Source organism: Solanum dulcamara, chromosome 7 (assembly GCF_947179165.1).
Source record: "Solanum dulcamara chromosome 7, daSolDulc1.2, whole genome shotgun sequence".
In the NCBI taxonomy this organism is placed as follows: Eukaryota; Viridiplantae; Streptophyta; class Magnoliopsida; order Solanales; family Solanaceae; genus Solanum; species Solanum dulcamara.
Genome location: NC_077243.1, coordinates 23924223 through 23936319, shown reverse-complemented (window position 1 = coordinate 23936319; position 12097 = coordinate 23924223). Strand labels below are relative to the sequence as shown.

The 12097-nt window shown below is 30.7% G+C and overlaps 1 protein-coding gene across 1 annotated transcript; it reads right to left on the bottom strand.

Annotated features, from left to right (window-relative positions):
• Window positions 1-1673: 1673 nt before the first annotated feature.
• LOC129895509 (NAC domain-containing protein 7-like) lies at window positions 1674-5772 on the bottom strand. The gene is made up of 4 exons (XM_055971231.1): window positions 5516-5772; window positions 3402-3576; window positions 2816-3087; window positions 1674-2377 (listed from the first exon to the last, which is right to left on the bottom strand). Exons 2-4 carry the CDS (start codon window positions 3562-3564, stop codon window positions 1802-1804), a joined length of 1011 nt encoding a protein of 336 aa, XP_055827206.1. The 5' UTR covers window positions 3565-3576; window positions 5516-5772; the 3' UTR covers window positions 1674-1801.
• Between the last annotated feature and the right edge of the window lie 6325 nt (window positions 5773-12097).

The following is a 12097-nucleotide window of genomic DNA, read 5'->3' as shown; positions in this document are numbered from 1 at the left end:
GGTGGAGCAGTAAAGGGAGAGGAAGAGGGACTTGCATATGGAATTCATTGACCTAGAAAAGGCTTACGATAAAGTTCCACGAGAGATACTATAGAGATGTTTGGAGGCTAAAGGTGTACCTGTGATGTACATTAGGGTGATCAAGGACATGTATGAGGGTGCCAAAACCAGGGTAAGGACAGTAGGAGGGGACTTAAATCACTTTCCAGTTGTGATGGGGTTGCATCAAGGATCAACTCTTAGTCCATTTTTATTTGCCTTGGTGAGGGATGGATTGACGCGACAAATTCAAGGTGAGGTTTCATGGTGTATGCTTTTCGCGAATGACATAGTCCTGATCGATGAGACTCGTAGCGGAGTTAACGCGAAGCTGGAGGATTGGAGACATACCTTGGAGTCTAAAGGGTTTAAGTTGAGTAAGACCAAGATAGAGTACTTAGAGTGCAAGTTCAGTGAGATACCTCAGGAGGTTGGCGCGGAAGTTAGGCTTGATGACCAGGCCATCCAAAAGAACAGTAGTGTCAAGTACCTTGGGTCTATCATGCAAGGCAGCGGGGAGATTGACGATGATGTCACACATCGTATTGAGAAAGGGTGGATGGAATGGAGGCTCACTTCCGGTGTGCTATATGACAAAAAGGTACAACCACAACTTAAGGGCAAGTTCTACAAAGTGGTGGTTAGACCGGCTATGTTAAGGTCTCTCACGTTCAAAAGATGAAAGTTGCCGAGATGAGAATATTGAGATGGATGTGTGGGCATACTAGGAGCGACATGATTAGAAATGAGTCTATTCGGTACAAGGTAGGAGTACCCTCGGTAGAAGACAAGATGCGGGAAGTGTGATTGAGATGGTTTGGGCATGTGAAGAGGAGAGACATAGATGCCCCAGTGCGGAGGTGTGAGAGGTTGGCCATGGATGATTTCAGAAGAGGTAGTGGTAGGCCGAAGAAATATTGGGAAGAGGTGATTAGATTGGACATGGCGCAGTTACAACTTACCAAGGACATGACCTTAGATAGGAGGGTGTGGAGGACCCACATTAGGATAGAAGGCTAGTACAAAGTCTCGTTATTCTTCCTTATTAGTAGGCGCATTAGCGCACTATAGTTTCTTGTGCTCTAATTTCTGTTATTATATACTATTCTCTGTACTTTGATTACTCCATTTTATCTGTGTCGCTTTCGTTGTTTGCTTTCACATAACACTTTGAACTTCTTGTACTTCTTAGCAGTATCTAGCCTCTTTTTATGCTTCTATTGAGCCGAGGGTCTCTCGGAAACAGCCGTCCTACCTTGGTAGGAGTAAGATCTGCGTACACTTTACCCTCCCCAGACCCCACGTTATGGGATTTCACTAGGTTGTTGTTGTTGTACATAACCCAAGCAGTAGCTATCATACCATAAACATTATCGATAGTCCTGCCTTGCCTGACATTATGAGAATGCTTCAATTACAACTCAAGCAGATATATAAAACTTGCTGCATGTATAATTCACCTATGCTTCCATCATCAAACAGATAATACATCTTCTCTTAATTAACATTAATTAGAAGGGTTACACATATATATAAAAGGACAGTTCAGTGCACTAAAGCTCCCGCTATGCACAGGATCCGGGGAAGAACCTGACCACAAGAGTGTATATATATATATATATATATATATATTTTTTTTTTTTTCTTAGTAGCATTATATATTATGTACAAACTATATTAGTTAGCTATTTAATCAACAAGAGCGTAACTGTACTTTCCTATGATAAGTATTTACTTTGCTTATATGGAATTTCACTTCACTTCACTTCCAGTACAGGTCAATCTGAGAACATGAGGATGCCGTGGATTTATTTTCTTGTTTGTTCAAATCTTGAACCATCAAATTCGAGTCATCGATAGCAGCATGTAAGGTGTTTGAGTGATCATTTTCCTTTGAGACCACCTCATCTTGACTAAGTTGAGAAGCTACAAATTTATCGAGCACTCGCCAATCGGTCACTTGATCATCAGCAACTTGTTCTCGTGTGATCACGGAGGACTGTTGCAAATTAGAGCTACCCTGACTATTATTATTGTTAACGACGTTAACTCCAAACACTGAAATTGAGGTGGATGCAGGAAATTTAGGACTTTGTAAAAGAGGAAGCTGAAGAAATTGTTGTTGGTGATGAGGTGGGATTGGGATTTGGTAGTTCAAGTTATCCAGTAATTCCTTCTTGCAAGGGTAATTTTGTTGTTGCTTTGGGGAGTCAATATCTGGCATAAATGAAACTTGATCACTATTATCATACCAATTTGGTGACTCCTGCTTCCCACGTTCTTTCCTCGTGCTTGCCATTTTCTTCTTGAAAACTCTACACACCACCCATCCTTCTTCCTATGTTTTAGTAAATCAACTATCAATAACTAGTTCAATTTGTTCAAGTGTCTAAACGAAAATAATACTAGTATTTCTTATATCATCAGGTCGGTCATCTAAAAGTTAACTGATCATAATAAATAGAATTAACTACATAGAAAAATAAGGTAGGTAACTTCTAGAAAATAAAAAATGATTATTTTAGAAAGTTGAAGTGTTTGACTAGACTTTTAGGGAGAAAATATGTGCTTTGTAGTAGCTTGTATCAAAGGCTATTAAGCAAAAAAAACTAGCTTTTATTCGGAAGCACCATTGAAATATTGGACAAACACAAAGTACTGTTCTAATAACGGTAAAAATGTTATTCAAACACAAACTGATGCTCTTCAAAATAAACAGAATTTGAAAACTCGGCCGAACAAGCTATATATTAGGACAGTTTAGTGAATAACTTGCCTGAGAGGCACCACTTGGTTCAGTTTCAAGTCGATATTCATGCATAATCCAGTCAGATTTTAGACCACGAGGAGCCCTTCCTTTGTAAAAAACCAATGTCTTCCTCATGCCAATCAAGTCGTGTTTGGAATAAATAGCTTTGTCTCTTCCAGTTGCTTTCCAAAATCCTGCTGTTGTGGCTCTATTGCTTCTTGTACCAGTTGGATATTTTTTATCTTTGTGGCTGAAGAAGTACCATTCATTTTGTTCCTCTGTCCCTATTCTGCATAGTTCTATTCAAAAATATAGTTTGATGAGTACTTGCTATTTTATTTTATTTAATTCCTACCTCAATTCACTTTTTCTTGTCACATTTCGCTTCTCAAGAGTCAAACAACATGAATTTTGATTAATATTTCAAAATGTATATTTTTATTATATTAATATGAGAAAGATTGCGACCTATAGTATTTTTCATACAGATTCAAACATTTAAATTGTAAACTTAAAAAATTAATTCAATTAACTCCAAAGATTAGTCAAATTGACTTTGTTAAAACGAATGTGTCAAGTAAAAATGAATGGAGCGAGTATATGTTAATAGTACCTTGAAGATCCCATGGTTCAATCTTGTAGAGGTCCACCTCTTTGATAACATGTAGGTCAATCCTTGTTGAAGTTATTTTCTTCCTGAGGTAATAATCTACAAGTTCTTCATCAGTCGGATGGAACCGAAATCCAGGAGGAACATGTGAAAACGAATTCATCATATTATATATGACCTGTATATATCCATAAGAAATAGAAGAATTTCAGCTGAATGAAAATTTCTATCTACCTTTTTTCTTTAAATTTTTTCTTATTAATTCGAACCATTGATCAATTATAAAGACTTGCCACTAACAAAAACTTTTTATGCTACTACCTTATTTTTTTGCCGCACAAAATGGTATAGGCTACCTCATTAATTAACTCTAAACTTAATTTGTTTTGTTACTCCCTCCATTTCATATTACTTGACATGGGCCTAAGAAAATTTTAATTAGAGACATATTTTATTAAACTAATATTATTTATAATGTTTTAAAATTTCAAAATTGACTATTATTACTACTATTTTGTGTAGTTATTTAATATTAAAGATAGTATGCGAAAAAATAATAGAACTTTTTTAATTTGCTAAAATAGTACAAATAAATTGAAATATCTATTTCTAGTATAGGAATTAAGTAAATGAATCGAGGTGGATATGATTTATATCATGTTTGGCCTGCTAAGAAGAGGTAGGAGTAGAGAATTAATGTGGAAGAAAAGGATGTTGTTGGTTGATAATTGATTAAGTAATAAATTAAAACTGGTATTCCCCTTCAACTCTTATATATCCACTCTATATGTATGTAACAAAAACTAAATTAAAAGGTCTCTTTTACTTACTCAAGAATCATATAAAGGACATTACGAGAAGGACAGATCACCAAAAGACGCAAAATCAATTAGACTTAGCATTCATCTCCCCTTTCTTTGTGAACCACATATGTTACATTTACCCTAATGAAAATTTAGACTCGATGAACTTTCTGACACTACTATAAATAAAGAATTTTACAGTAATTATATAGTAGCAACAATAATATAATTATCATTATATTATATTTAATGGCAATAATATAATATAATTATTTATAAGCAAAAATCTATATAAATGCCGGTATAGAAACTTTAGCCACTCTGAATACAATAATATATTAACTCAATTACCGTTAATATTTTTGCGACAATACTAAAAAAAATGTACTGCCACTAAATGTCTTTTTTGTGTGAACTCTGTAAATGCCAAAGTTTTTTTAATGTCATTTTAGTTTTCCTCCACAATAAGGCTCGCGGTCAAATATATAAAGCAACTAGAGTTTATAGAAGAAGTGGTCTAAGTTAGATAATAGTACTATTTTCATCAACACATTTCTTAGGACCGCAAGTGTTTAATCATGAGGTGAATAAAAGTTTGGTAAACAATTAGGGAACAAGCTAGCCATTTACTTCAATCTTCAACCAACTAAAAAAAGCTTGAAAGATGATGAAGAAAAACGTTATTGATAAGACGGAACATCATATATAGTTAATTATAAGCAATTAAGTTATATATAATTCTTGCAATTTCATGACACAAGGAGCATGATTGAAATAAATTATATTCATGGATCAATTTTTTGATAGTTCACATCGAGTCCATGCCACTTAAGCATAGTTAATTTATAATCTAATCCACTAAATGAAATAGTATTTCATTTAGGAAATTTCAGGTCCACCTTTAATTACTGTCCTTTGACTTAATTTAGATTCAACAGGTCAGCAAAAGAATAAAAAAGAATTCTTTGTTTCATGCTAATTAAGCAAATGAGATTAATTAATGTTATTTTTAAAGGATACTCTTAACAAATAGTAGGATCAATAATTCATATGATAGTGTTGGAGTAACAATCATCACGGTTATCAAAGAAATCACAAATAATGAGAGATTTTCATTACACAAAATTACTACTATAGTGATTGCTCCCACAATTAGGAAATTCAGAGTTATTACTCGTAAATGCTATGTAACTTACGCGATATAAATTGATATTTTTAAATTCTGAATTTGCTTCGACAAGTGAACCTAAATGATAAAACTTATTAAGAAAAAAAGAGGAGCAAAGTGGGAAAGATCTCACAAATGGAGCAAACCTTAATTTGCAGGCGCACCAGATCTGAATAAAGTAGAATTTGAGCAAATAAGAATAAGGATTTGTGGGAAAAAAGTAATTGGATCTCCAAGAAAAGGTAAAAGACAAGAGACAAGACAAGACAAGAAGACTTGAAATAGAAAAAACAAAGAAAGAGAGTTGAAAGTTGAACCCTTGGGAATTGTAGTGGATCAACTGCTGGTCTTTTGGACCAGATCCCGAGGAGAAGATGACGAAAGTGGAAAAAAGGGGCTAAGAAAATGGAAGAAGGACGAACAAATATGCTTATATAAAGTCACCCCACCAAACACACATAAAGAGAGAAAAACCCTAATGATGAAGGATAATGTAATAGAGTACTATTAGTAACTATAAATATAATAATTAAATATATATATAGGAGTATATAATATTACTCCTTTCGATTTATGTGTTTTATTTCTTTTTGATTTGTTTTAGAGGTAAGTATCAAAAATATAATCTTAACTATTTTAATTTTTTTGAGTTTCATATCTAAATTATTGGAAGTATGAATTTCATATATAAATTATTATTTATTAGTTTGAAAAATATATCTTTATCTTTTATTCCATTCTCATCATAGACTACACTCTCTCTTTCATTTAAAAATATTATCACATCAACAAAACATTCCTTTTAACAAAAATTGTATAAATTATTAGAATTAGTTAAAATTAAAAATTAAAATATTACTATCTCCTCTACAAAAATAAATTATAAAATAAAATATAAAATATTTTTGTTAGCTCATTCCATAACTTTCTCTCACCATAACCCCCTCTCTAATTTTTTAATTTTATTTTTATTTATTAAATTTCTTTTATAAAAGTTTTTTTTAAAAAAAAATTATTTCATCTCCTCCCCCCCCCCCCAAATAATAATTTAGATATTTTTATTTTATTTATATAAAAAAAATTCCACCCAATCCTACCTAACTTTCTGTTTTCAATTTTATTTCTCATTTTGTGTTATATATATATGAATTTAGAAAAATATTTATTACTTGCCGCAAGACTTCTCTTATTATTTTTTATATATTCAGAACGCAAGTAGAAAAAAATATTTTCCTAAAAATATATATCCATATCTAACACAAAACGAGAAAAATATAAAATGAAATAAATATAAATTAAGAGCGGAGAAGGTGTTGGATAGGGGGTGAGGTATGATTTTTTAAAAATATTTCATAAATGAAATTTAAAGAATTTTAAAAAATAAAAGGACTAGTTTTTTAGTTAATACTCTATCTGTCCAATTTGTATGGTACCTTACAGATTTTGGGAGCCGAATAGAGTTTTTCTTTGACTGCGATCTTTCTCTACATCTTTTAAATATTTTGAGTTATTAATTATTGCGATTTAATTTTTTTTCTATTTAGTTTTTAAATATATAAATTTCCTAAAAGCTTATAGTTTTTACATCAAAATTTATGGTTAAAATTAAAAAATTGACTCTCAAAATTCAAATGATGCTATATAAATAAGACAAAAAAGTAACTTTTTGATTAACATCATGTTCTAAGATTACAAATTCAACGATGCACATGTTTTAAAATTTCATTTCATATAAAATTAAGAGAGGAGAAATGAAATAGAACAAGTAATACTATAGTAGAGCTTAAAATTTAATTTATCATAAATATATATATATGATGTCATTTTGTGGTTGACATAGCAGAATTATTGGGAAAGCTTTTGGGCGCCAATAAAGGTGGCGAAAAACAAGCATGAGCGTGTGGGCAACTGCCACCTCCACTCACCCACCATCGATTACGACTTTCTTCTCGTTTTTTCCTTTTTAAAAAATTTATATAGAGATCGATGAGGAGGAGAGGAGTAATAATCCTTTAACTTTAAGATTGTGAAATAAATAAATAAAAAAAAGCTCTCAAAAAGGAGTAACAAAAAAAATAGTAGAAAAATATTTAAATAATCCATTAAAAATTTTGTCCAAACAAAAAAGAGATCGAAGGAGAATATTTTCTTTCTATTTCAACATAAAAAAAAATAATAAGACAGAAAAAAATGAAAAAAGTTCCATTTCATGATAAAGAAAGGAGGGTAAACGGGGTATGTCAAAAGAGCAATAGCTAGCCAATCAGCAGCTTAATTCAATTTGCAAAGGTCCATATATTCTCCCCAAACCTACAAAAAGGGACCTTACTTAAATTCATTAATTAAATATGTGAAAGTCAAAATATTATGTATCTTGTTACCACCCCAGAGTATATATCGTGAAATAATTTAAATCATTTCATGTGTTAACAAGAAGTGTTCTTTTAGAAGCACTTTATCTTATTAAAGTTGAGCTTACTCCCGAAATAAATTTTAAATAATTAGTAGGATAAATGAATTCTGAATAGAAAAATAAAAACTTATCTTGTTTTTGTTTATTAAGGTGGTGACGTGATGAAACGGTATGTATTGAGGGTAAGAATTATAGGATTGGACAACACTACTAAAAAAAAAGGCAAAAAGTGATTGCTATAAAAATGCGATGGATAATACGATGCTGTCCTTCGTTTTTATATTTTTAATTAAAAGCGATGGACAGAGACCCTTAGTCTGTTGTTTATTTGGATGGATTTTTACGTCAAAAATAAATTTTATTTATATATAATTATTTTATATATTTTTATAAAAAATAATTATTTATAAAATAAATATTACGAATCCATCCATCGTAAAATAATAATTTTAATTTTTTTTTTAAAAAAGAGCGACGGACTGCATCGCTTAGTCCGTCACTTCTGGTCAACAAATATTAAATAGCGACGGACTAGGTCAAAGTCTGGTCAGATATTTTTTAAAAAGCGACGGACTGCATCGTTCAATCCGTCGTTTCTTTTGAAATATCTGAATATAGTAGCGGGATTTTCTCATTTCTCCAATTCTTTCTCTCTCTCTATCTCTCTTCTCTCATCGATCTCCACCCCCGACCCCGACCACTCCAACCACCCTGACGCCGACCAAGTTCCTCACGCCGGTGCAACATCGCCGTCAAGATCCCCACCCAGACGCCGTCCTTCTTCTCCGACATACTCTCTCTTCCTCTCTCATTGTTAAGGTTAGTTAGGGTTTGTAATTTTTTTATAATTTATGAATTTTTTGATTTGTTAGTTAGTTTATTTCATTTAGTTTATTTAATTTATGTTATTAAAATAGTTAATTTATATATTTGATTGTGAATTGGTGAATGGAGTTATAGTTTGATTTTAGGGCTTTACTTTGAATTGAGTTTTTTTTTGAATTAGATTATGAATTGAGTATTTTAGTTTGTTGTAGTTTATTTGTATATATTGGATTGTAAAATTAGTGAATGTAGTTATAGTTTTGATTTTAGGGCTTAAGTTAGATTTGGGGTTGTTGAATTAGATTGTAAATTGGATAGTAATTTGTGATTTGTTAGTTAGTTAATTAGTTTATTCCATTTAGTTTGTTGTAGTTTATTGTATATTGGATTGTAAAATTAGTGAATGTAGTTATAGTTTTGATTTTAGACTTTAAGTTAGATTTGGGATTTTTGAATTAGATTGTAAATTGGATAGTAATTTGTGTTTTGTTAGTTAATTAGTTTATTCCATTTAGTTTGTTTGTATATTGGATTGTAACTTAGGAAGTTTTGAAGTTTAAAACTTAGAGAAAAATGTAGGAACTTAGATGCTTGAATTTTAGGACTTTAGAACTTATACTTAGAATAATTTAGATACTTGAATTTTAGGATACTTAACTTTAGAACTTGAATTTCGAACTTGAACTTAGAACGCAACTTTGAACTTGAGTTTTTTTATTAATTTAGAAATGTTGTTGAATTGTACTCCTTTTGAACTAATTAAGTTAATTAGAGTTAGATATTCAAAGTCATGAAGTTGAACTTTAAGACTTTTGAAGTTAAACTTAGATACTAATTTTGAACTTTAATTTAGGTTTGTATAATGTTTGAACTCTTTAGACTTTAGAACTAATTAGAATAACTTAGATACTTGAATATAGGAAGTTTTGAAGTTTGAAACTTAGAAAAATATTAGAAATTGGATACTTGAATTATAGGACTTTAATTTAGAACTTATAATTAGAATAACTTAGATACTAATTTTGAACTTTAGGTTTGTATAATTTTTGAAATCTTTAGACATTAGAACTAATTAGAATAACTTAGATACTTGAATATATATAAGAAGTTTTGAAGTTTGAAACTTAAAAAAATATAGGAACTTAGATACTTGAATTTTAGGACATTAAAACTTATAATTAGAATAATTTAGATACTTGTTAGGATACTTAAATTTAGAAATAGAATTTCGAACATGAACTTAATTAGAATTTTGAACTTGAATTTTTTTGTTAACTTTACAAATCTTGTTGAATTAGTATTCCTTTTGAACTAATTAAGCTAATTAGAGTTAGATATTCAAAGTCTTGATGTTGAACTTTAGGACTTTTGAAGTTAAACTTAGATACTAATTTTGAACTTTAATTTAGGTTTGTAATTTTTGAACTCTTTAGACTTTAGAACTAATTTGAATAACTTAGATACTTGAATTTTAGGATATTTGAATTTAGAACTTCAACTTGAATGTCATGAGCTTTGAACATAATTATTACTTGAATTAATTATAACTTGAATTAATTAGTACATGAACTTAATTATAACTTGAATTAATTAGTACATGAACTTAATTATAACTTGAATTAATTAGAACTTGAATTAATTAAAATTTGAACTTAATTATAAATTAAACTTAATTATAACTTGTATTAATTATAACTTGAATTAATTATAACTTGAACTTAATTATAATTTGAATTAATTATAACTTGAACTTAATTATAATTTGAATTAATTATAACTTGAACTTAATTATTATATGAATTAATTAATTATACATTTAAACTTAATTATTATATGAATTAATTAATTATAACTTGAATTAATGACACTTGTAGTGTTGATGAATTGTAGTCTTTATGAACTAATTAAACTTGAATATATATAATTTTGTAGATGGATCATCATTTGTGAATGTTTAATATGTATTATGAAGTTGGTGGTAGTTTGAAACCTGAATTTATTGACGGTGTATGAAGTTTTATCGATCATGTAATGACACTTGATATTTTTAAGAGAAATGGATTGGTTAGGTGTCCTTGTCATGAATGTAGCTACTTGAAATTTTTTAATCCAGATATAATTATGGTTCATTTGTATGGTAATGAATTTAAGCCTAGATATTTTGTATGGATTGATCATGGAGAAATAGATGAATTGAATAATATAATCTATAATTTACTGTTCGTGGATGAATATAGTATGCTTGCATCACATGATCAAATTAGGGTTGAACATAATAGGGTTCTACTTGATAGAGTTCAACAAGATACATTTCAACATGATAGAGTTCATGAAATGATCAATGATGCTTTCGAGGTTCAAGGTGGAATGGAACTCGAACAACATTTTGATGAATCTTCTAATGAAGAAGCAAGACACTTCTATCAACAATTAGAAGAGGCTAGTCATCGACTATGTGAAGGAAGTCTGCATTTTGCTTTGTCAACTGTAGTTAGGTTAATGAATATTAAATCAGATTGGAGTGTTCCTCATGCGGCCATGGACTCAATGGTTGATCTTTTGGGCGAGCTGGTTAATCTAGAGTTTAACATACCTAAGAACTTCTATCAGGCAAAGAGATTGATTTCCAAGTTAGGATTGTTGTATGATAGAATTCATTGTTGTGTTAATGGCTGCATGCTGTTCTACAAGACTGATAGTGAATTAGAAAATTATAAGTTTTATGGACATGCTCGTTATAAGAGGACTCCTGTTGGAAAGATGGTCTCAATTAAGGCGATGCATTATTTACCTCTTATTCCTAGATTAAAGAGGTTGTATAAATCGATGAGGTCTGTCCTACATATGAGATGGCATCGTGAATATAAAAGGCCGCCGGGTGTCTTGTCTCATCCATCTGATAGAGAAGTATGAAAACATTTTGATAACATATAGCTGAATTTTGCTAGTGAACCAAGAAATGTAAGATTGGGATTGCGTGCAGATGGCTTCACACCATTCTTTAATGCTGCGTCACCTTATTCTTGCTGCCCTGTATTTATTACTCCGTACAATCTTTCTCCTGAAATGTGTATGACAAGTCTGTACATCTTTCTAAGCTGTGTTATCGTGGGTGCTCATAATCCTAAAATTTTGATTGATGTCTATCTACAGCCATAAATGATCTAAATATTGTGGTTTGAAGGCGTCATGACTTATGATATATCAATTAAGCAGAATTTTGTTATGCGTGCTTTCTTAATGTGGACTGTTAATGATTTTTCTGCATACAGAATGTTGTCTGGTTGGATGACTGCTGGAAAGCTTGCTTTTCCTCATTGCATGGAAAATAGTAAAGCCTTCACCTAAAAGTATGAAAGAAAAAATACATGATTTGATTGTCATCGTCAGTTCTAGCCAATGGACAACGAGTTTAGAAAATGAAATATGCATTCAGAAAAAACAGAGTTGAAAATGACCCTCCACCTCCATCACTGACAGGACATCAAAT

Bases quoted from the DNA above. Each gene is read 5' to 3' on its own strand.
- LOC129895509 (XM_055971231.1), bottom strand. From the start codon at position 3,564: ATGATGAATTCGTTTTCACATGTTCCTCCTGGATTTCGGTTCCATCCG. The intron at 3,088-3,401 runs GTACTATTAACA...ATTTTTGAATAG, and splicing joins TGAACCATGGGATCTTCAAG to AACTATGCAGAATAGGGACA. The intron at 2,378-2,815 runs GCAAGTTATTCA...ACTAAAACATAG, and splicing joins AACCAAGTGGTGCCTCTCAG to GAAGAAGGATGGGTGGTGTG.